The following is a 23601-nucleotide window of genomic DNA, read 5'->3' on the forward strand; positions in this document are numbered from 1 at the left end:
TCAGGGCGAGTGAGGGAGTGTTACTGCGCGAGGCCTCCGCTGGAGAGCACAGTTAAGTGTACGTTAACAATGGAGAAAATTTTGCTGGAAGGAGATTTGAGGAAGGCAGGAAGACAGGAAGACAGGAAGGACGTCCAATAGGGGATGTAGGAGAGTAGGAAGCAAGCATAGCACTCACACGGGCAAAATAGGAGGTGAGGCCAGAGAGAGAGACACCCACATGTTCATGCACTGGAGGGTCCTGCAGGATTCGTCCCACTCGGGAGTGTGGCTTCCCAGCAGGGAACGGGTCAGAACTGTGCTTTCGGAAGATTACCAGAAGCATTGCACAGCATGGACTGGGGCAGAGACCAGTACAAAGGCTATTTCTTGAGAAGCATTTTTCTGATCAGCACTTTGGCCTCCTGCGTTCATAACTGATAGCAGTTATCGCCCTCTGTAAACTAATTTAGATGCCATTCTGTCCATGCAATCAGCCTTGGAGTTGTCCCTCCAGAACCTTATCAGGTCTTGGTTCCATCGTGTTTGAAGTGGAAAATCTGAAGACTGGACCCTGACTCCTGGGGCCCCCATCACCACGCAGACGCCAATGAGCAGCACCGCATCTCTACAGCGCCAGGGCGATGCTGTAGAACTGGAGGCCCGCAGTGGTTCCCATGGCTTCCAGACTGCCCAGCAGCCCAAGGGGGCCCAAAGCTGTTCACTTCTCAGATTATTTTGATTTTTCTTTTAAAAATTATAGTTAAAGGCTGGGCGTGGTGGCTCAAGCCTGTAATTCCAGCACTTTGGGAGGCTGAGGCAGGTGGATCACCTGAGGTCAGGAGTTTGAGACAAGCCTGACCAACATGGTGAAACCCCATCTCTACTAAAAATACAAAATTAGCTGGGCGTGGTGGCACATGCCTGTAATCCCAGCTACTTGGGAGGCTGAGGCAGGAGAATTGCTTGAAGCCAGGGGACAGAGATTGCAGTGAGCTGAGATCGTGCCACTGCACTCCAGCCTGAGCAACAAGAATGAAACTCCATCTCAAAAAAAATAAAAAATAAAAAATATAAATTATAGTTAAAAAGTGATAGTTGGCTGGACGTGGCAGCTCATGCCTGTAATCTCAACACTTTGGGAAGCTGAGGTGGGAGGATTGCTCAAGGCCAGGAGTTGGAAGTTGAGGCTTCAGTGAGCTGTGATCATGCCACTGCACTCTGGCCTGGGTGACAGAGAAGGCCACAAAACCCTGTCTCTAAAAAAATAAATAACTAAAAATAAAAAATAAAAAGTGATAGAGGATGTCTGAACATTTAAAATTTTTTTTTTTTTTCTAGACAGGGTCTTGCTGTGTCACCCAGGCTGGAGATATGATCACAGTTCACTGCAGTCTTGACCTCCAGGGCTAAAGTGATCCTCCCACCTCAGCCTCCCGAGCAGCTGGGACTACAGGCATATATCACCATCTCTTGCTAATTTTTGTATTTTTAGTAGAGAGGGAGTTTTGCCATGTTGCCCAGGCTGGTCTCGAACTCCTGGGCTCAAACAACTCTCCCACCTCCCCCGACAAAGTGATGGGATTACAGATGTGAGCCACCGTGTTTGGCCAGGTACACATTTTTTTAAAAACCCCTTTATAAACCTAGTACCTGTTTTGCCATAATTTCATCTCTTCTCCTGTAAGCTATCTTGGACTCAAAAATCAGAGCAAGCAGAGGCAAGTGACTCCTTCCTGCAGGGATGCCGACACTTGACCAAGCAGGAGCTGCAGCTTCAAGATTTTGTTTTTAAGGTAATTATGAACCTAGAGAATATATACCACTCATTCTGAGGTATTTACAGAAATGTCAAACCAAACAGACCAAAACTTCTCTTGTTTTTAAAAAATTAAAATCAAACTCTCCTTGGATGTTACAGGTATATTTTTGGGCTGCTGTCACCTGGGCAAGCGCAGATACGGGTGGTTCTAGCAGGAGCTCCGGGATATCTTCAACTCGCAGGACAACAGAGAGTTTTCCGCCTGCAACCAACCAGAGACATGAGCAGCAGGTGAGCGAAGGTGGGAGGCTCTGACTGCGGAAACCACTGGGGGATTCATTTCCTATGGACCCGAAGAAGTCATCCACGTGACTTTACTCTAGCTGAAAGATTTTAGAAGAAAAGGTGGCTTAAAAAAAATAATGTTCCTTTAGAGAGTTTGTGAAAATCAGGGCTATGAAATGCAGAGCAGTTGGAAAGTTGGCAAGGAGAGGACTCCTTCCTAAACTTCTTTTTTTTTTTTTTTTTTTTTTTTTTTTTTGAGACAGGGTCTTGCTGTCGCCCAGGCTGGAGTGCAGTGGTGTGATCTCACCTTATTGCAGTCTCAGCCTCTCAGACTCAAGCGATCCTCCTGCCTCAGGCTCTTGAGTAGCTGGGACTACAGTTATGCGCTACCATGCCTGGCCAGTTTTTAAATTTTTTGTGGAGATATGGTGTCATTATATTTTCCAGGCTGATCTCAAACTCCTGGGCTCAAGCACTTCTCCCCCCTTGGTCTCTCAAAGTGCTGGGATTACAGGCATGAGCCACTGTGCCCATTCCTAAACTTCTTTTTAAAGTCGGGCTGCTCTCAGGAAACTGCTGTTCCCTGATCCTTATTCATGGGAAAATATCAATACAGCCCCTACTGGGCATTGAGGGGAGAAACAAGGAAATATTAGCAAGTGTGGCTTGTACCCACTTGTTTTGACATTGGATGACATAACAGTGGTTCTCAAACTGTTGTGTACATCACAGTCACCTACCGAGATTGTTAAAATGCCAATTTCAGGCTGGGCACGGTGGCTCACGCCTGTAATCCAAGCACTTTGGGAGGCCGAGGTGGGTGAATCGCTTGAGGTTAGGAGTTCGAGACCAGCCTGGCCGACATGGTGAAACCCCGTCTCTACTAAAAATACAAAAATTAGGAGTGGAGTGCGCCTGTAATCCCGACAATTTGGGAGGCTGAGGCTGGAGCACTGCTTGAACTCAGGAGACAGAGGTTGCAGTGAGCCTAGATCTCACCACTGCACTCCAGCCTGGGCAACAGAGTGAGACTCCGTCTCAAAAAGAAAAAAAAAAAAATGCCAATTTCAGGCCCTGCCCTCGGAGATTCAGAGTGAGCAGAGTAGAGTGGGCCCAGGCGCAAGCATTTTAACACACTTCTCGGGGGATTCCAACACAATGGTCCTCAGACCGTAATTTGAGAAACACTGCGTGGCGCTGGGATGGCTCAGCAGCTCTGTGTTGCTGTCGATGGATATAAATTTTCAGCCCACATTGGATGCTCCTTGAGGAGCAAAATTTAAACATTTATGTAATCCCTCCAAGTATCAAGCTTAGGACTGGGTGGACAGAAAGGGCTCAGACCTGTGATTTGGAAACACGAAACAAAAATTGAATAAAACTGCAGTTTCAGATTTTAACAATAGGACTATATTCATTCAAATTCTCTATAGAAGATAGATCCCCTGCCAATGAAACCACCACAAACAACCATTACCAACTACAATGGTGCTTATTTTGATAAGCACAACGAATCTTTGAAATACTTCTGAGCATGGAATATCACTGGGAGATATTTAGTTCTCATTCTGACAAGATAATGTTGTTTCCCAGTTATTTAATGGTTGTGCTCCATGGATCTGTTTCACATTCCACAGGTTTCCAGACTTCAAACCATCATCACTTCCGCGGAATAAACCGCTAATCTACTTTAGCGTCTCTATACATTTGCCTATTCGGGACATTTGTTGTAAATGTAAATGTAGATTGTAAATGTAAATACGTGGTTGTGACTGGCCGCTTTCACTAGCATGTTTTCAAGGTTCATCAATGTTGTATCATATATCAGAACTTCTTTCCGGCCAAGCATGGTAGCTCACACCTATAATCCCAGCACTTTGGGAGGCTGAGGTGGGAGGATCACTTGAGCACAGGAGTTCGAGACCAGCCTGGCCAACATGGTGAAACCCCGTCTCTACTAAAAATACAAAAAAATTAGCCGGGCATGGTGGTGCATGCCTGTAGTGCCAACTACTTGGGAGGCTGAGGCAGGAGAATTGATTGAACTTGGGAGGTGGAGGTTGCAGTGAGCCAAGATTGCACCACTGAACTCCAGCTTGGGTGACAGAGCGAGACTCTGTCTAAAAAATAAATAAATAAACAAAATAACTTCTTTCTTTTTATGGCTGAATAATATTCTATTGTATGGATATATTAATACTACATTTTATTTATCCGTCAGTTGATGGTCATTGTTTCCACTTTTGGTTTTTATGAATTACACTGCTATGAATGTTTGTGTACACATTTTTGTTTGGACATTTGTTCATTTCACTTGGATATATCCCTAGAAGAGGAATTGTTAAGCCATATGTTAACTCTAAAGTTTGAGGAAGTGCTGGGCTGTTTTCCAAAGTGGCTGCACCGTTGTTCATGGCCCTAGCAGTGTACTCAGGTTCCATTCACTCCACAGTGTCACCAGCACTGTTATAGTCTGTATTTTTAATTACAGCCCTCCTCGTAGGTGTGAAGTGGTATTCTGTTCTATTTTAATTGTTGGATTAAGTAGTCGGTTCATTGGCATTTCTTATGGGTTTTTTTTTTTTTTTTTTGCTTTTAATCAAGCTATGTTATATAACATTTTTGATGTATATCAAATAATACATTTTTAAAAGAACAATAAGTCTATAGGATTGGACTTAGAAGGAAAGTGAGCATGAGGGAGAGAGAGGGAAGAAAAACCACTTTTTGAAATAGTAAGAAGACTGAAAAAGAGAACTTATTCTGTGTCTTGCATGATATTGGGGACAGATATTTGGGGAAACACAAAATGAAGGGTAGGAGAAATAAGCAGAAGAAAAGAAGGAAGATACGAGTTTAAAAAGAAAGTCTTTAGTCACCTGATGAAAAGTAAAAATAAAATATGGAAAACATTTAAATAAACATGTACATATAGTTTTATAATTTAAAGAATTTTGTGCATCCATCCTCAAAATAAGATTTTTCTTTATTTGGGATGATACTGTCTTTCCTTCTTTCTTTTTATTATTATTTTTCAATCCTGCTTCTTCTGTAGTCTTTCATTCTTTTTTATTTTCTTTTCTGTTTCTTTCTTTCATTTGTTCATTAGTTCTGTCTTTTTCTTTCTCCTCTTTCTTTCTTTTTCTTTCTCTTTCCTCTTTCTCTTCTTCTCTTTCTTCTCTCTCTCTCTCTCTCTTTCCTTCCTTCCTTCCTTCCTTCTTTTTCTTTCTTTCCTTTTTTTTTTTTTTCCCCAGGGTCTGGCTCTGTCACCTAGGCTGGAGTGCAGTGGTGTGATCTTGGCTCACTGCGTGATTCTGGCTCACTGCAGCCTCTGCTGCCCGGGTTCCAGCGATTCTCCCACCTCATCCTCCCTTGTAGCTGGGATTACACACGCACACTACCACACCTGGTGTGCGTGTGTAATCCCAGCTACAAGAGAACTTTTGTGATTTTTTTTTTTTTAGGAGAGATGGGGTTTCACCACGTTGGCCAGGCTAGTCTCAAACTTCTGAGCTCAAACAAGCTGCCCACCTTGGCCTCCCAAAGCACTGGGGTTACAGATGTGAGCCACTGCGCCTGTCCTCAATTCTTTCAAAGTTTATTTTACTCAGAGCTTCTTCAGTAGGATTGGAGCCAACACACATCTCTGTGTTTATTTGCTGACCCGCCCCAAGACAGGCTCTGCAAAGAGCACTGTGGTTCTCCATGGCGCTCCTAGGTTCAGGCAACTGTCTCTGTGTCCAGAGCTCTGCTCTCCCTCAGACTGGGCCCCTTTTCTCTTTCTCGAGCCCACTCTCGCCCTGCATTCCCAACTGCTCAAATGGTGGCCCAGGAACAGCCTTCCTGGCAACTCTGTCTAAAATATCCCCAGCCACTCTCACACTTTCTTCCCTTACCCTGCCTTAAAAAAAAAGTGGTAAAATACACATAACAGAAAAAGTACCATCTTAACTATTTTTAAGTGTACAGTTCAGTATTATTAAGTATATTCACATTGTTGTGCAACCAATCTCCAGAATTTTTCATCTTTCAGAACAGAAACTCTATCCCCATTAAACAGCTCTCCATTTCTCCCTTACCCCAGCCCCTGGCCTCTGACATTCTCCTTCCTGTCTCCATGAATTTGGCCGCTCTAGGTTCCTCCTATACGTGGAATCATACAGCATTTGTCTTTTTGTGTCTGACTTACTTCACGTAGCATAATGTCCTCAAGGTTCATCCATGTTGTAGCACGTGACAAGACTTCCTCCCTTTTTAATAAAGGTGGAGTAATATTCCACTTTATGTCTACACCACATCTTGTTTATCCATTCATCCATCAGCAGATATCTGGGTTGCTTCCCCCTTTTCGCTATTGTGAATAAGGCTGCTATAATGTCCTACCTTATTTTTTAAGATAGAAAAAAAAAAAAAATGTTTAAGGCCGGGCGCGGTGGCTCAAGCCTGTAATCCCATCACTTTCGGAGGCCGAGGCAGGCGGATCACCTGAGGTTAGGAGTTCGAGTCCAGCCTGGCCAACAGGAGAAACCCCATCTCTACTAAAAATACAAAAATTAGCCGGATGTGGTGGTGCGTGCCATAATCCCAGCCACTGGGAAGGCAGAAGCAGGAGAACCGCTTGAACCCGGGAGGTGGAGCTTGCCGTGAGCCGAGATTGTGCCACTGCACTGCAGCCTGGGTAACAGAGTGAGACTCCATCTCAGAAAAAAAAAAAAAAAAGAAAAAAATGTTTAACCTCTCTATAATCAAATACGTGCAAATTAACAAGAGATGAAAATAAGTGCTTTCACTGTTAAATTAGTACTAAAATATAGCATTTGAAACGACAGAATGGGGTTGGAAGAGTAATTTTATAACTGTTCGTATAAATGATTATATAACTTTTCTGTAAAATAATTTAGTACCATGCTTTAAAATCTTAAAGAATGCAGATCTTTTTACCTAGTAGTTTCAATTCTAAGACTCTGTCAAAAAGAATTTATCAGAAGGTCGGAAATAGTTTATAGATAGGAATGTCATTGCAACATAACTTGTAACTAGTGAAAATTAGAATAAACATACAAAAATAAGGAAAATAGTTTAAACTTTATGCTCCATTTATACAATGGGAACCTATAAGACCATTGAAAGTTATGCTTTCAAGTTTTTGCTTTGTTTTAAGCAATACTATTCCAGCACTGGAGTAAATTATTATTATTATTTTAGAGATGGTGGTTTGCTATGTTGCCCAGGCTGGTCTCCAACTCCTGGCCTCAAGCAATCCTCCTACCTTGGCCTCCTAACAGGCATGAGCCACCACCACGCCTGGCTCAAGTTTTTAATAAAATGAGAATATAGTCATAAAATATGTTAAACTGAAAAACTAGAACATAGAAGTATGTATATATATCAGGTACTATATATACAAATATGTATGTATACAGTATATAATGAAAACAAGAAAGCATACATAATGCAAAATTGGTTCTCAAAATTGGTGTACCTAATGTACAGTTAGGGAATTGATTAAAATCACAAAAGTCCTGGTACAGCCTAGGTCTCCAGATCAAAACTTCAAGTCCCCTAGGAGGCAGGAATGTGAACAGTTAACAGTTGTGCTCTCCTCATCCTGTGGTATATAATTGTTTCATCTTGTATTTGTCTGTCTCCCAAGCTGGAATGTAAGCTCCAACTAAGACATGTAAGTAAAGGGGAGCTGAGGGGGAAGGACAGGAAACCATGAAGCCTTGCCTCCAAGTCAGGGCAGCAGGACATAGAAAGGAAGATAGAGAGACAATCAGGGCTTGCCCAACTCAAGACTGGGCAAGGGGGTTTTCAAAGATATATATGTGTGTGTGTATGTGTGTACATATGTGTGTGTGTGTGTGTGTGTGTGTGTGTATATATATATACATTTTTTTTTTTGAGACGGAGTCTTGCTCTGTTGCCCAGGCTGGAGTGCAGTGGCATGATTTTGGCTCACTGCAACCTCTATCTCCTGGGTTCCAGTGATTCTCCTGTCTAAGCCTCCCAAGTAGCTGGGATTACAGGCACCTGCTACCATCCCTGGCTAATTTTTGTATTTTTGGTAGAGACAGGGTTTTGCCATATTAGCCAGGCTGGTCTCGAACTCCTGACCTCAAGTGATCCAACCACCTCGGCCTCCCAAAGTGCTGGGATTACAGGCGTGAGCCACTGCGCCTGGCCTCAAAGATATTTTTCAAAGGAAATGCTGAGCATTATGCCCTATTAGGCACCCCTTCCTATCTCCAGTGGGAAATCAGTACATTATTAATTTCTCCCTATGCAGAGACATGAGAGGACTGCTGAAGGTGGGTGGCGAGAAACGCCAAATCTGCTCTAAGGGGGACGGGGAAGGTGTGTGATGAAGGCTGTCGAGGGGTCACCACCAGGTCAATGTGTACTCACCCTGAGAAGCATAGTTTTCATGATAAATCTCATAGGCTTTTCTGTGGGCATCACTGAGGGTCTGGAGTCGTGACGCTCTTGATTCCTGGTGGGGAAGCTCCTTGATCACTTCCTCCAAGTCACTGAAGGTGAACCAGATCCCAACTAGGTCCCCGAAGGAGTGGAAGGCGAATGTGGCATAGTCGGCAAAGAGGTCAGCGAAGACTTCGGTTCTCTGGAGGGTGCTGGCCGGGAGGGTCTGGTGGTGCAGGATGACCATGGGCTGAAGCCGTGCAGTCTTGAGGGCCTCCAGGAGTCGCCGGTAGCACTGCACTGTTTTCTTGTCTGGATTCTGGGTGCTTCCTGCTGGGAGGAGCTGTGCCCATGACAGAAATACCTTGTAATGGGTGATCTGACTGGCACGAAGACTGCTGAAGTACTCTGGCAGGAAAGTGGGCAGTGGCTGGTGACAAACATACATGTCTTTGTCCCCTGCTACAAAGTTAGAACTCTGGTCTCCCAGGGGCCCGCTCAGGTTGTGCAGCAAGTCATTGGTTAAAGGACCAGCGGTGGAAATGAAATTTCTCTCAGACTCCCAGTCTGACCCCCAGCATGAAACACTTAGCAGGGCAATAAAGGCTACATGCCAAGTCAGCTCCATTTTCTAGGAACTGTTAGGAGGTATGTGGAACCCTTACTTTATAACAATAACTGAGGTTGTAAAATACTAAGTGATTAATTAAGACAATAATTAACTGGGTTATCTATGATCACAAAATCAGTACATGGTTCACTAATGCAATATTTAAAAATGTAAAGATCAGGGCCGGGTGCGGTGGCTTGCACTTGTAATTCCAGCACTTTGGGAGGCCGAGGCGGGCAGATCACGAGGTCAGGAGATCAAGACCATCCTGGCTAACACGGGGAAACCCTGTCTCTACTAAAAATACAAAAAATTAGCCGGGCATAGTGGCATGCGTCTGTAGTCCTGGCTACTCAGGAGGCTGAGGCAGGAGAATCACCTGAACCCGGGAGGCGGAGGTTGCAGTGAGCCGAGATCATGCCACTGCACTCCAGCCTGGGCGACAGAATGAGACTCCATCTCAAAAAAAATAAAAAATAAAAAAATAAAGACCAACACAAAAACCTCGAACTTCCTATACAATTTAAGCAGAGGAACCTGGAAAATGTCTGAAGAAAACAATTATCAAGTTTTTATTTATTTATTTATTTTGGTGACAGGGTCTCACTCTGTTGCCCAGGTGGGAGTGCAGTGGTGCGATCACAGCTCACTACAGCCTTGACTTCCTGGGCTTAAGCGATCCTCCCATCTCAGCATCCTGGGTAGGTGGGACCATAGGTGTGTGCCATCACGACTGGCTAATTTTTTGTACTTTTAGTAGAGATGGAGTTTTGCCATGTCACCCATGCTGGTCTCGAACTCCTGGGCTCAAGCGATCCTCTTGCCTCAGCCTCCCAAAGTGTTGGGATTACAGGTGTGAGCCACCACACCCAGCCACAAATTATTTAAAAATTTGTTTACATAATACAACAAAAATAAGTCCTTTGCCCCAAATTTTCCCTCTTTAAAAATATGCTGAACACATTTTGTAACAGATTCGAACAATATGGAAACATCTACGAAAAACTTGCAAATTCCTTCACCTTCCCCCCTCCTCTTCCTAGAATAAGTATCTTCAACAATATGCATCTTTCCAGTTTTCTTTCTCTGCATATCTTAATGGTTATACAGGAGTCAGAATGCCTGGGTTTAAATCTCATCTGATGAAAATTACTTAACTTTGTGCCTCAATTTTGTCACCTGTAGAATGTGGATAATTCATCATAGGCTGTGGGGATTAAATGGGTCTTTCTTGTAGCATGTATGGAACAGTACTGCTCAGGGATCATTATTATTACATATGTACAAATGGAAACATTTGTATAACATTTAAAATATAAAACAATTTAACATATATGGAATCACGCCATGTGTAGTTTTTCAGCCTTCTTTTCTTCACCTGACAGCTCTTAAGAGCTCTGCCTGCCAGGCCGGGCGCGGTGGCTCAAGCCTGTAATCCCAGCACTTTGGGAGGCCGAGACGGGCGGATCACGAGGTCAGGAGATCGAGACCACCCTGGCTAATACGGTGAAACCCCGTCTCTACTAAAAAATACAAAAAACTAGCCGGGTGAGGTGGCGGGCACCTGTAGTCCCAGCTACTTGGGAGGCTGAGGCAGGAGAATGGCGTAAACCCGGGAGGTGGAGCTTGCAGTGAGCTGAGATCCGGCCACTGCACTCCAGCCTGGGTGACAGAGCGAGACTCCGTCCACCCCCCCCCCCCCAAAAAAAAATAGCGCTGCCTATGTCAGAACTTACAGACCACCTCTAACAGATGCACAGCTTTCCACAGCAAGAATGTACCATAAATTAACATCTTGCATATTAAACACTTCGGTTGGTTTTAAATTTTTGTGTTGCAAACAATGCTGCAAATGAATATCCTTATATACAGGCTGGGCATGGTCACTCATGCCTGTTTTGCCAGTACTTTTGGAGGCTGAGACTGGAGGATTGCTTGAGCCCAGGAGCTTGAGGCCAGTCTGGGCAACATAGGAAGATCATGTCTCAAAAAAATGGTTTTTGATTGATTGAATGCCAATTGTCTTCCAAGGTAGTCTTCTTCAAATTTAAATCCTACATATAGTTAGATGTGTGCCTGAATCTGTCTGCCTTGCTAATGCCTATTATAAAACTTTACATTTTTCATGCTTTGAAGTAAATATGTGCTTGTTTTTTTTTCTTTTTCTGATTACTTAAGAGGTGAAGCTCTTCATGTTAATTGGGCATTTTCCTTCCGAGATTTATATTCACATCCTTTCTCCATTTTTATCTTATTACTGATATAAAAATTCTTAATGGGACTTTGGATATCACATATTAAAACATGATAGAAAAATTTTCCCATCTTTTAATTTGGTTTATAGTGTCTTTTTTTTTTTTTTTTAAATAGATTTCCATGACTTTCCATAGACTGTAGAGGGTGAAGCCTGGGAATCTTTTTCTTTCTTTTTTTTTTTTTTTGAGAGTCTCACTGTGTCGCCCAGGCTGGAGTGCAGTGGTGCGATCTCGGCTCACTGCAAGCTCCGCCTCCCGGGTTCACGCCATTCTCCTGCCTCAGCCTCCTGAGTAGCTGGGACTACAGGCACCCGCCACCACGCCTGGCTAATTTTTTTGTGTTTTTAGTAGAGACGGGGTTTCACCGTGTTAGCCAGGATGGTCTCGATCTCCTGATCTTGTGATCCACCCGCCTTGGCCTCCCAAAGTGCTGGGATTACAGGTGTAAGCCACCGCGCCCGGCGGGAATCTTTGTTGTTGGTGGTGGTGGTGCCACCCAAGCTGGAGTACAGTGGCATGATCTCAGCTCACTGCAACCTCCACCTCTTGGGTTTAAGCAATTCTCCTGCCCCAACCTCCCCAGTAGCTGGAATTATAGGCACCCCGCCACCATGCCTGGCTAATTTTTGTATTTTTAGTAGAGATGGGTTTTGTCCATGTTGGCCAGGCTTGTCTCGAACTCCTGACCTCATGTGATCTACCTACCTCGGCCTCCCAAAGTGCTGGGATTACAGGTGTGAGCCACCGTGCCTGGCTTTTTTTTCCTTAAGTGAAAGCAAGCCTATTAAGTGAAAGTAAAGGAATAAAAAGTGGTTACTACGTTGGCAGAGCAGCCTATACTCTTTAAAGATGTATTACCTGGTACCATCTTTTTATAAAAATCCTGTGACAAATCTACTTGAGTATTCGTTCTTGTTTTCATTATTTGTCATTTGTTTTTATTTTTAAAATACACAATAATTGTACATAGTTGTGGAGTACATTTTGACAAGGTTTCATACAAGTTGATCCCAGGAAAAGAGATAATTATTGGGAGAAATGTGTTTACACCATTGTTTTAACCTATATTAATCTGTCTTGCTTTCTACTAATAGATTTGTGGCTGCTCAAATTCACATTGCACTGCAAAGCTCAGACATCAAGACAAGTTGAGTACTCATGGGTATTAGACTGTCCCATGTGGGCCTTAGCCTTAGACAGTATTTTGCTTTTGTGACCTTTAACATACTTTATGATTTAATGGATCTTCATCACAGGCACAATTCTTAAAATGCCAGTTCCTGACACTAATGACATTATAAAACATTTCTAACAACTTGTTTTCAAAATATAGATACAAAATGGTAATCCTATGGAAGAACATTTTTTTCAGTAACAAACATGCTTCTTTGTATTTGGCAGGATTAAGACTCTCGCACAGTAGGCCCACACAGCTTTGGAGTGGCAGAAAAGAGGGAGGGAGGAGGTTCATGGAAAACGTGATTGACTTCCTTCAGTTGTTTTTCAAATTCCCTTTTTAAAATTGACACATTTTACGTATTTATGGGGTACATGCGTTATTTTGTGTGCACAGAATGCGTAATGATCAAGTCAGCATATTTCGGGTACCCATCACCTTGAATATTTTTCATTTCTGTGTGCTGGAAACATTTCAAGTTCTCTCTTCCAGTTACTTTGAAATATACAACACATTGTTGCTAACTAGTCACCCCATTATGCTATCAAACATTAGCACTTATATCTGCTATTAAATATCTAACTATATGTGTGTACTCACCTTTTATCTTTAAATCTCTAACACATCTTGAATTTTAACTTGGGTATGCTGTGTGGCAGGCTAATTTCTAACACTGAATAGGCTACCCTTCCTCTAATATTTGAAATGTCACCTTATCAAACGAAAAACCTGTATGTGCATAGATGTTTCTGGACTTTTTACTGTTGCGACTGATTTATCTGTTCACGTGCCAGTCGTTACTGATCTTAATTTCTACACTTGTGCAGTACTTTTTGCTTTCAGATAGGGCAAGGCCTCTTCTATCATCCTTTTCCCCAGAATCGTCTTGACTGTATTTGCACATTTTCTTTCCCATGTGTCCTAGAGATACTTCAATTTCAAAACATCTAGGTCTACCTCAATTTTGTCTGTGGGTATCTCAGTGTAGCTGTACCACAGCTTATGTAATAATTTCCTTATTGATGGGTGTCTGTTGGGATTTGGTTAAAAATGTATTAATATATCAGTTGACAATTTATGGCATTCAAATCTTCCCATTCTATAATGTCTATCCACTTATCTTAAATATTTGTCTAATTTTCTTCACAAAGGTCTCATATATGATCCATTATCCATTAACCACCTCATCTCCCTGACAAGTACCACATGGAGAAACTGAATGTGTGGAAACATAAGGACACATACTCAGATGTGGAAAAAGGGGATATGCAGTAATTATCTCACCTTGTTCTGGGGCCCCCACTCTCATTAAGGGCAGGACTGGGAGTGGACGCATTTGCCAAAAATCAATGTATCTTTCCTGGACGTAAAATTTCCTTTAGTAAATAGTCAAATTAAAGTTCAAGTTCCAAACGTAATGTTTCAAGATCTCTGCACCCCATTTTCTTTTTTTTTTTTTTGAGACGGAGTCTCGCTCTGTCACCCAGGCTGGAGTGCAGTGGCCGGATCTCTGCTCACTGCAAGCTCCGCCTCCCGGGTTTACGCCATTCTCCTGGCTCAGCCTCCCGAGTAGCTGGGACTACAGGCGCTCGCCACCTCGCCCGGCTAGTTTTTTGTACTTTTTAGTAGAGACGGGGTTTCACCGTGTTAGCCAGGATGGTCTCGATCTCCTGACCTTGTGATCCGCCCGTCTCGGCCTCCCAAAGTGCTAGGATTACAGGCTTGAGCCACCGCGCCCGGCCTTCTGCACCCCATTTTCCTTATGAAGTCAGTGCAGGGAGATGCTCTTCCTAATACAAGTGGGAGAGGGCTCTTTCTTGCTGTCTCCTAAATTTTCACTACAATGTCCCGCCTGGTGTTTGTGCTATGCTAGTAGCCCTATCACTCCCCCAACAGGAAGTCTGAGATCCTGCACCCCAGAGCTTCCTCATTGCAGTGTCAAGGGCCCTCCCACCCTCATTAAAAACATCCTTGACAGCTTATACCCTACATCTGCTATGTAAATTCTCTATCCATTTCCAGGCCCCCTCATCTCACCCCATCCTTTTCAAGTCAGCAGAAAGTGAAGTTACTATTTATAAGCTCACCATATAGAACATGGAACTACTACATTTCCCTAATTGGCCCTGCAGGTCCCAGATATGCCATCTGTTGTTAAAAGCTGCAACACAGGAACTGCTCCATCTCATGAACATACTGATCATAGCTAAGTCTCAGGAACTGTTAGTATCATAAATGGTAATAACGTTTCCTGGAAGACCATAAAATTTGAGGATAGCTTATAATATAGCAAATGACCTACTTCCCCTAAAAAATCAATTTGAAAACAATCCTGAGAAATTACCCTTAGGACACAGAAGTAAAAGAAATTAAACAGTAATTTTAAAAAGTACAATAAACTTTTAATTTTTATAAACTTAAAAAAAAAAAAAATTGGAATTAACCTTGGAAAGTCATCTCCAAGGCCTCTAGCTTTCATATGAATTCTCTAATGACTCCTTCTCATAGAAACTTAATCCATAATGCCACAGTTCTACCCCTTCACTCCAGATTAAGCAAAAAGGGAAAGACTCACATTCACAAGTAGATGGAAGCAATAATCAGGGTACAGTAGAAGGAAATCCAATGGACAACTTTAGAACAAGTTATTTTATTTTGAAGAATAAAAGCAGTAGCTGGCAATTGAAAAAAAGTTATTTGCTCAATAAGACAGCACATACCTTCAAAGTAGTGGGCCTTTTCTTACACATGAAAACAAAGGTATTGGTTATAGAGACCACACATTATTTGGTTCCAACTTCACTGGGACAGGAAACACACCAAAATGCTGAAGCCTGTGTTGGTATAAAACCTGTGATGAATGTGACACACAGGACCATCAACTCAATTGTTGTTTCTGAAAACAAATCTTGAAGCATCACTTCCAGAAACATTTCTGTCCCTAGCAGAGTTCCAGCCAGGCTCCAGGCCACGAGGTGGTGTGCCACAGTTCCTCAGCTCTGTTCAGTTACTTTCACTATCTCAATCTTCGAGCAAGTAGTTAGGGTTAACTACTAAGTAGGGGTCTTCTTCATAGCTCTCACTTCCCTCTGTGGAGCCTTTCAATCCAGCCTGGGTGAGCTCAATGAGAACATGATCCTGTGAAACACAAATATTTGTCCTCAGGTTTCAAGCAGTATTATACCAATGTCCAGATATAAGACTTGACCCTTCTTCTGAGTGTTTGCTATCAACATTTTCTTTCATTTCCCAACTAGAAACTCTTAGGAAAAGGACCACACTTCAAAAATCACTATCAGTGCTCTGCTAAACCCTATTTCTAGTAGGATGCTGACCTTTTCATACCACAAACCCCTTGTGGAAAATTAAGAAATACTTAAATATATTACATCAAATGCTTGTAAATATAACTTCAAAAAAGGAAGCAATGCTTGAATTTTAAGGTTAAACAATTCTGCAAAATCTTCTAATTAACTGGAAGTCTGTTTCATACTTAATATCGTTCAGCAATTTTTAATTACTGATCACTGAACTTCTTCATATACCACCATTTCATAGAGTTAGGAGAACAATCTATGAAGAAAATTCATCTGAAAAATTTTCCACTCTGAACTAATAAAAAAAAGGTAGAACATGCCATCTAGCTTAAAATCTTGATGACAGATTTTAAGCCCATGATATAATTATAGGTCAGTCAAAAATGTCCACAAATGAGAAGAGCTCCTAGCCAAGCCTATAGAAAGGAACTCAGCAAATTGTGATTTGATCCTAAGAAGTTTGGCAAAGCTCCACAGTATAAAGGCTGATGCCACTAAGGGGGACTGGACACTTTTTAAAAAATTGCCCTTTCAAATCTACTCCTGAAGTTGGACTGGACACTTCCAAGCACTCACTCTATGTGTTAACATACCTTCACAGGAAGCATATCTGATCAGCACAGTATAAGCTCTCTAGTTTTCTGTAGCAAATTAGTTCAGGTGGTAAGCCAAATTTTAAAAGGTAATCCAGGCCAGGCACAGCAGCTCATGCCTGTAATCCCAGCACTTTGGGAGGCTGAGGCGGGTGGATCACCTGAGGTCAGGAGTTTGAGACCAGCCTGGCCTACATGGTGAAACACCATCTCTACTAAAAATACAAAAATTAGCTGGGTGTGGTGGCGGGCGCCTGTAACCCCAGCTACTCTGGAGGCTGAGATAAGAGAGTCACTTGAGACCAGGCACGGTGGCTCAAGCCTGTAATCCCAGCACTTTGGGAGGCCGAGACGGGTGGATCATGAAGTCAGGAGATCAAGACCATCCTGGCTAACACAGTGAAACCCCCGTCTCTACTAAAAAATACAAAAAAAAAAAAAAAAAAAAAAAAAACTAGCCGGACAAGGTGGCAGGCGCCTGTAGTCCCAGCTACTCGGGAGGCTGAGGCAGGAGAATGGTGTAAACCAGGAAGGCGGAGCTTGCAGTGAGCCAAGATCCGACCACTGCACTCCAGCCTGGGCGACAGAGCGAGACTCCGTTTCAAAAAAAAAAAAAAAGAGAGTCACTTGAACACAGAAGGCAGAGGTTGCGGGGCCTGAGAGCATGCTACTGCACTCCAGTCTGGGCAACAGAGCAAGACTTTGTCTCAAATAAATAAATAAGTAAGTAAGTAATTCAAGTTTAGATCAGTTAGCTTCACAATATGTTCCAAAGTCCTGAAGCAGATTCCTTGCCTGGGTCGTTTTACTTTACGCTGATCCCAAGGAGCACATAGACATGTCCCGCCACTAGAAAAGCAACTCTAGACCCTGATCTGTGTAGCTTTTCTTACATCTCCCTACTCCCCAATAATCGCACACTGATCTACCTTCACAGTAAGACGGTTTTTCAGAAGACACAACCCCAATACATGACCTCTGTAATATTTACATAGTGAGCACTGTGAATTGGCACAACAGTTAAATCTCTGCCACATAATAGGACATTTTTTTTTTTTTTTTGAGATGGAGTCTTGCTCTGTCGCCCAGGCTGGAGTGCAGTGGTCGGATCTCGGCTCACTGCAAGCTCCGCCTCCCGGGTTTACGCCATTCTCCTGCCTCAGCCTCCCGAGTAGCTGAGACTACAGGCGCCCGCCACCACGCCCGGCTAGTTTTTCGTATTTTTTAGTAGAGACGGGGTTTCACCGTGTTAGCCAGGATAGTCTCAATCTCCTGACCTCGTGATCCGCCCGTCTCGGCCTCCCAAAGTGCTGGGATTACAGGCTTGAGCCACCACGCCCGGCCATAATAGGAAAATTTAATCATTCAACATATATTTGATCCTGCTATGCGCCACTGTAGCTCCTGGGGCAAAGTCTCTACCCTCACAGAGCTTATACTCTATAAGAGAGACAAACTAACCACTTAAATAAAGAATATACTGCTGGGCCATGTTAAACATTATGAAGAAATACAAGGCAGGGTGACAGCAAGAGCAGAAGGCTATTATTTTGGCAGGCTAGCAAGAAAGGCTTCTTTGAAGAGGTAACATTTGAGCAGACACTGGAGAGGAGGAGGGTATCTAGGGAAAAAGACAAAAGGGTGAGTGCAAAGGCCCTCATATTTGGTGTGTCTAGGGAACAAGGCCACTGTCACTGGGGTGGAATGGGCAAGGGGAAGACTGCTGTGAAATGAGGTGAATGAGGGGACAGGGGTTACATTGTATATAGTTCTGCAGGCCATGACAAGGAGGCTGAATTTCATTCTTATATGAGAGAAGCACTGGAAGGGAGGGCAGTAAAATAATCTGATTTATATTTTAAAAAGACTTATCTGGCTGCTAAGCAAGACGCTAATACAAAAAAAGGGACAATTATGAGGCTCCTGCAACAGTCCATACCTGGTGGCTTGGGTGGGCTGGTGAAGGCAGCAAAAAGAGAATAGAAAATATACACACATGGAAGGTAGGGGTCAGAGGATTTGCTGCTGAAGAGGAGTTGTGAGAGGAGAGTGGAATCAAGGAGTCAAAGACAATTTCAAAGCGTTTGGCCTATAGCAATTGAGTAAGAACAACTCTGTTTTTGAACACATTAAGCACGAGATGCCTGTTATCAACGCTCTCAGTAGGCAACCAGCTCTACACATCTGGAGTTTACAGGAGTGGTGAGAGCTGGTGACATAAATGTGGAAGTCATCAGTAGATGGGTAAATTCATAAAATCAAATGAGATCACTTAGGTAATGAATGTAAGCAATCTGCGAGTAAAGTAAGAAGAGAAAGATTCAGGCCAGGCACGGTGGCTCACACCTCTAATCCCAGCAGTTTGGGAGGCCAAGGTGGGTGTATCGCCTGAGGTTAGGAGTTCTATATCAGCCTGGCCAACATGGCAAAACCCTGTCTCTACTGAAAAAAAAACAAAAACAAAAATTAGCTGGGCATGGTGGCAGGCTCCTGTAATCCTAGCTACTTGGGAGGATGAGACAGGAGAATCACTTGAACCCAGGAGGCGGAGGCTGCTGTGAGCTGTGCCATTGCACTCCAGTCCGGGCAACAAGAGCGAAACTCCATCTCAAAAAAAAGATAGATTCAGGGAAAGAGACTAAGAGAGAATAACCAGTGAGAAAGAAGCCTCAGGAAGATATAGTGACTCAGAACCAAGTTAAGAAGACAGTATTTCTAGGAGTGATCAACTGTGACAAAGCTGTGGACAGGCTGAGTACTGCGAATGGCCAGCTGACAGGAATGGAGAGAAGGCATGCAATGGTCCTGTGGGAGAGTGAGGCAAAGAGCTGACCAGGGAAAAGGAATTGCACTGGGCAGTGCTGTCATGAGGTTAATGAGACAATAAGAACTATCCACTTGAGACTTCTGGTCATCAATTTAAATAAGACTGGGCTCACAATTGTATGCTTTTCTCCAGATAATTTCAGCTGCTCAGAAAAGGATACAAGAAAAAAAAAGTTATATTTAACCAAGTTTGAGGTTTCACCAAACAAGCAAGACAGAAGATTTACTATTGGGTTGGGTAATGTGGGAACTAAGAATGTGAGGAAAATGAAACATAGGGAGTAGGTGACAGCAGTACGACCAAGGGCAAATAGGAGGGTGGGAAACAGAAGCTTAAAACACCTAACTAGTAAGACCTCAATCCCATCTTCTGAGACTTAACCTAAATTCTGCTTGTTTCAGCAGAGGAAATAAGTCATTTACCTGCTGTTAATTCTCCCTTATTTTACAACTCATACTTCTGACTATACTCCAATGATTCAAAACAAACAAAGGTCAAAAAAAATTTCACTAGTGAACCTGCAGATACAGGGCATGAACTTCCTCCCTCCCTGATACCAGAACAAGCGCACTTCTGCACCTACATAGTGTGTGAGTCGATGAATAACTTTCTCTATGATTCTTTTTTTATTTATAAGTTCTTCTTCAGAGTCTATCTCTGATTCGATTTCCTTCAAGTACCAGTTAACAAGCTCGCTCCTCTTTAATGCTGACTCGTCCTCTTCTGCAACAAAAAAAACACATTTAAATTAACCTAGCAAATTGTACTGTCAGTGCTTGGTTAAATTTCTGCCACATAGACAACAACGTAATGTACAGATTAGATAAACATCAAGCTGTCCGAAAGTACATCTGCTGACATAAGGTCCGCAATGTTCTAGCATAAGCCTGAAATAACAAGTCGTATCACTTGTATTAAAGCATGCCTTCCTTTATCCATAAGGAGAGAAACCTAATAAAATAGATTATAAGAAATACGTTTCTTAAAGCTATTAAGATTTCAAAGTATGAAGGTCTTTTCTTCATCTTCTTATGCTTTACCACCTCTGAGAATGTTTGCCAACAGAAACTAAAACCATAAATTAGGAATGAAGCAATAGCAAGCAAAAATTCTGATATACAACAACTTTTCCTCTGTAGAAAGGGTAAGGCTTTATGGAACTGGAGTTTAAGTAAAATTTATGAGTATTCACTCAAAATAAAAAATTACCTGTTTATTTTAGCAAGGTTCATCTTACTAACTGAACTGCCTGCTTCTTTTAACAAGTCCAATGTCTACCAGACTTTTAGAAAGTCCTGGTAGAACTGTCAACACATAGGAAATGTTTGGACCTGGATAACATAACTATCATAAAACTCAACTTCTGCTATGTTTAAAACTTAGCTGTATGAGGGAGAAAGAGAATAATGACATATAACATGAATCAAGAACACCTTGAGTTTCCAAATCATTTTGTGCAAGATGGGAATGAGGACAAAAGCTGAGGTGTCCTAGTGGCCACTTTGTTGCCTTCTCTCTTACTGGTCTAAAGTTCCCAAGGGAACAAGAGCAGAAACGACAATCTCTTGTTCTCTTCTTTCATAGCAGAGCAAATACTGTGATGACAAAATATTCCAGGAAGCCGGCACAAGCCATCCTTGGGCCTTTTAATCAAGAATTATCTGATGCTTAACTATCAAGTAGAAGTTTAGGTTCAACATCTTGAATTCATAATTTTTCCTTCTGCTTTGTAGTTAACTATAGGGTGATGAAACTTTGAATAGCATGGTAAAGCAGTTAAGGGTAGGAAGCGTACTAGTGTCCAGATGCCACACTTTACTAATAACTAGATAAGGATTTTACTCCATTTCTAGTCTACAATGGCCTTTTGATAGTACAGATTTCTGGGTTCAATTCATTACTGTTAAAATATACCCTAAGGGTCCAGCTGTTTTAAACAGGACCATTGTAAGGGAATAGTAATTTTGCATTTGTAAAAACATTTGTATGTTCTGCTTCATATGTTATCGGGTCCCAAAGTTATTAAAATAGGCTTAGAATGTTAAAAAGAAGGACCTACAAACCTCTGCCTGACAATAAGCTTGTGAAGAAATGTGCAGGCTGGCAGCTATGCTGATACTCCACAAATTTACTTTGCTAAAGTGAGTTTATCTAACAACTTATCCTTTCTTCCAACAGAACAACACGAAGTTTGGCAAGCACAAGTGGCCTATGTGAACAGAGCTTACAGAAGTGACCGAGCATGTAAGCAGTACCAGGTAAGCCTCACCTTCTTCCACCTTTCTGAGGTGAAGCACAATAAGGTTAGAGATTCGGCAGTACTCAGAGAAGCCCAGCCTTAAGGAGGCTTTGGGAGCAGACTCTTGATTTATGTCTTCACTGTAGCCGTTGATCCCATTCACAGGAGCAGGACTGTCAGCATGACCTAAGTGAAAAATTGACCACCTGAATCTATTTTTGTGCCCCTAACATCTGCTTGTCAAGCATTTACAAATATACTACTTATATTTAATACTGATTTTTTCACTTTTAAAAATTATTATTATTTTGTTTGTTTTAGAGACAGGGTCTTGCTATGTTGCCCAGGCTGGTCTCAAACTACTGGGTTCAAGTGATCCTCCTGCCTTGGTCTCCCAAAGTGCCGGGATTACAGGCGTGGGCCACCACACCTAGCCTTAATACTAATTTTAAAACAAGCATACATTCCCACATGATCTCCTCTGTCAAAAAATAAAAATGAAAAATGAAATAAACTGGCTAGTTGCAGTGGCTCACGCCTGTAATCCCAGGACTTTGTGAGGCCAAGGCGGGCAGACCACCTGAGGTCAGGAGTTTGAGACCAGCCTGGCCAACATGGTGAAATCCTGTCTATACTAAAAATACAAAAATTTGCTGGGTGTGGTGGTGGGTGCCTGTAATCCCAGCTACTCAGAAGGCTGAGGCAGGAGAATAGATTGAACACGGGAGGCAAAGGTTGCAGTGAGATGAGACTGCACCATTGTACTCCAGCCTGGGCAACAAAAGCAAAACTCCGTCTCAAAAAACAAAAAAACAAAAATAAACCAAGCATACAGTTATACAGAGTATATAATAATTTTCAAATAAATTAGAAGCAAATGTATAAACTCTACTAGTAAAGACAAAAACTAACGGGAGGAATGTGAGGGATCAGAGATATAAAGATTTCACAATCTGAAAGTCCACTTGCAGTACTGTATACAAAATAAAAAATTCTACCAGCCTGGGCAATATGGCGAGATCCTGTTCCTACAAAAAATTTTCAAAAAATTAGCCAGGAGTGGTGGCATGGGCATATAGTCCCAGCTATTAGAGGGGCTGAGGGAGAAGGACTGCTTGAGCCCAGGAAGTTAAGGCTGCAGTGCCACGAGTGTGCCAAGGCATTCCAGCCTGGGTGACAGAATGAGACTCCATCTCAAAATAAATAAAATTTCTAGTATTTTTCTGTTCTAATGTGATTTAAACCATGTTTTAAATTCAGAAGCTAAACAACAATACAAATTAGGGTAAAACTGAAGGGATTTATGTCTATTATCACCATTTTGGTGCCTTTTATTTTAGTCTCTCAAATACATATATATATTTTGAGACAGAGTCTCGCTCGGTCACCCAGACTGGAGTGCAGTGGCGGGGTCTCAGCTCACTGCAACCTCCGCCTCCTGGGTTCAAGAGATTCTCCTGCCTCAACTTCCTGAGTAGCTGGGACTACAGGCAGTCTCTACCATGCCCAGCTAATTTTTGCATTTTTAGTAGAGACGGGGTTTCACCATATTGGCCAGGGTGTTCTCAAACTCCTGACCCTGTGATCCGCCTGCCTCAGCCTCCCAAAGTGCTGGGATTATAGGTGAGAGCCACCGCACCGGCCAAGTATATATATATATCAACTATTTAATTTCATTTTAACTTATAAACAGTTAATAGAATTCAGTATCTGCTTTTTCCTTTTTGCTACCATAGATTTCATTAACCATCAGCAGGTGTACTTCTACCACATGACATCTCAGAAAATGCTTTGGTCCCTAACTCCAAAACAGTCATATGAACAAGTATCTCACCATTGATGCCACCAGCACCCTCATCTACCTCCATCTGGATCTCTTCCTCTTGATCTAGATTGACATCAGGTGTTTCCACACGGATGATTGATTTATTCAGTAACCGGAAAGCTTCCTTCACATGTTTAGGTTGGACCTAAACCAATAATGATGAAGTAATTCAGTTACTTTTCTTGATATACCAAACAGATTTTCTCCCAATGAAATCACAGTAGTATGTATTTTGGTTTTCTCACAAACACACTCTCAGTGTTGCTTTGATTTTCTCACAAACACCCTCTCTCATTCTCTCTCTTACATACA

The 23601-nt window shown here is 42.4% G+C and overlaps 2 protein-coding genes and 1 long non-coding RNA gene across 3 annotated transcripts in view; 1 reads left to right on the forward strand and 2 right to left on the reverse strand.

Annotated features, from left to right (window-relative positions):
* Positions 1-9295, reverse strand: part of LCT (lactase) — a 54565-nt gene extending 45270 nt beyond the window's left edge. Inside the window, exons 1-2 of the mRNA XM_003909172.5 lie at positions 8435-9295; positions 1924-2003 (exon numbers count right to left, since the gene is read on the reverse strand). Coding sequence (XP_003909221.3) covers positions 1924-2003; positions 8435-9074 — 720 coding nt within the window. The 5' untranslated portion in view covers positions 9075-9295. The remainder of the gene's footprint in view (positions 1-1923; positions 2004-8434) is intronic.
* Positions 1892-23301, forward strand: LOC103877264. Its single transcript, XR_002516046.2, has 3 exons — positions 1892-2032; positions 21404-21483; positions 23201-23301. It is a non-coding gene; the product is annotated as an uncharacterized LOC103877264 (long non-coding RNA).
* Positions 15123-23601, reverse strand: part of MCM6 (minichromosome maintenance complex component 6) — a 37107-nt gene continuing 28628 nt past the window's right edge. Inside the window, exons 14-17 of the mRNA XM_003909171.5 lie at positions 23299-23434; positions 21495-21650; positions 19809-19948; positions 15123-15626 (exon numbers count right to left, since the gene is read on the reverse strand). Of these exons, the coding sequence (XP_003909220.2) occupies positions 15510-15626; positions 19809-19948; positions 21495-21650; positions 23299-23434 (549 nt within the window). The 3' untranslated portion in view covers positions 15123-15509. The remainder of the gene's footprint in view (positions 15627-19808; positions 19949-21494; positions 21651-23298; positions 23435-23601) is intronic.

The sequence above is a fragment of the Papio anubis genome, chromosome 10, assembly GCF_008728515.1.
Source record: "Papio anubis isolate 15944 chromosome 10, Panubis1.0, whole genome shotgun sequence".
Lineage (NCBI taxonomy): Eukaryota > Metazoa > Chordata > Mammalia > Primates > Cercopithecidae > Papio > Papio anubis.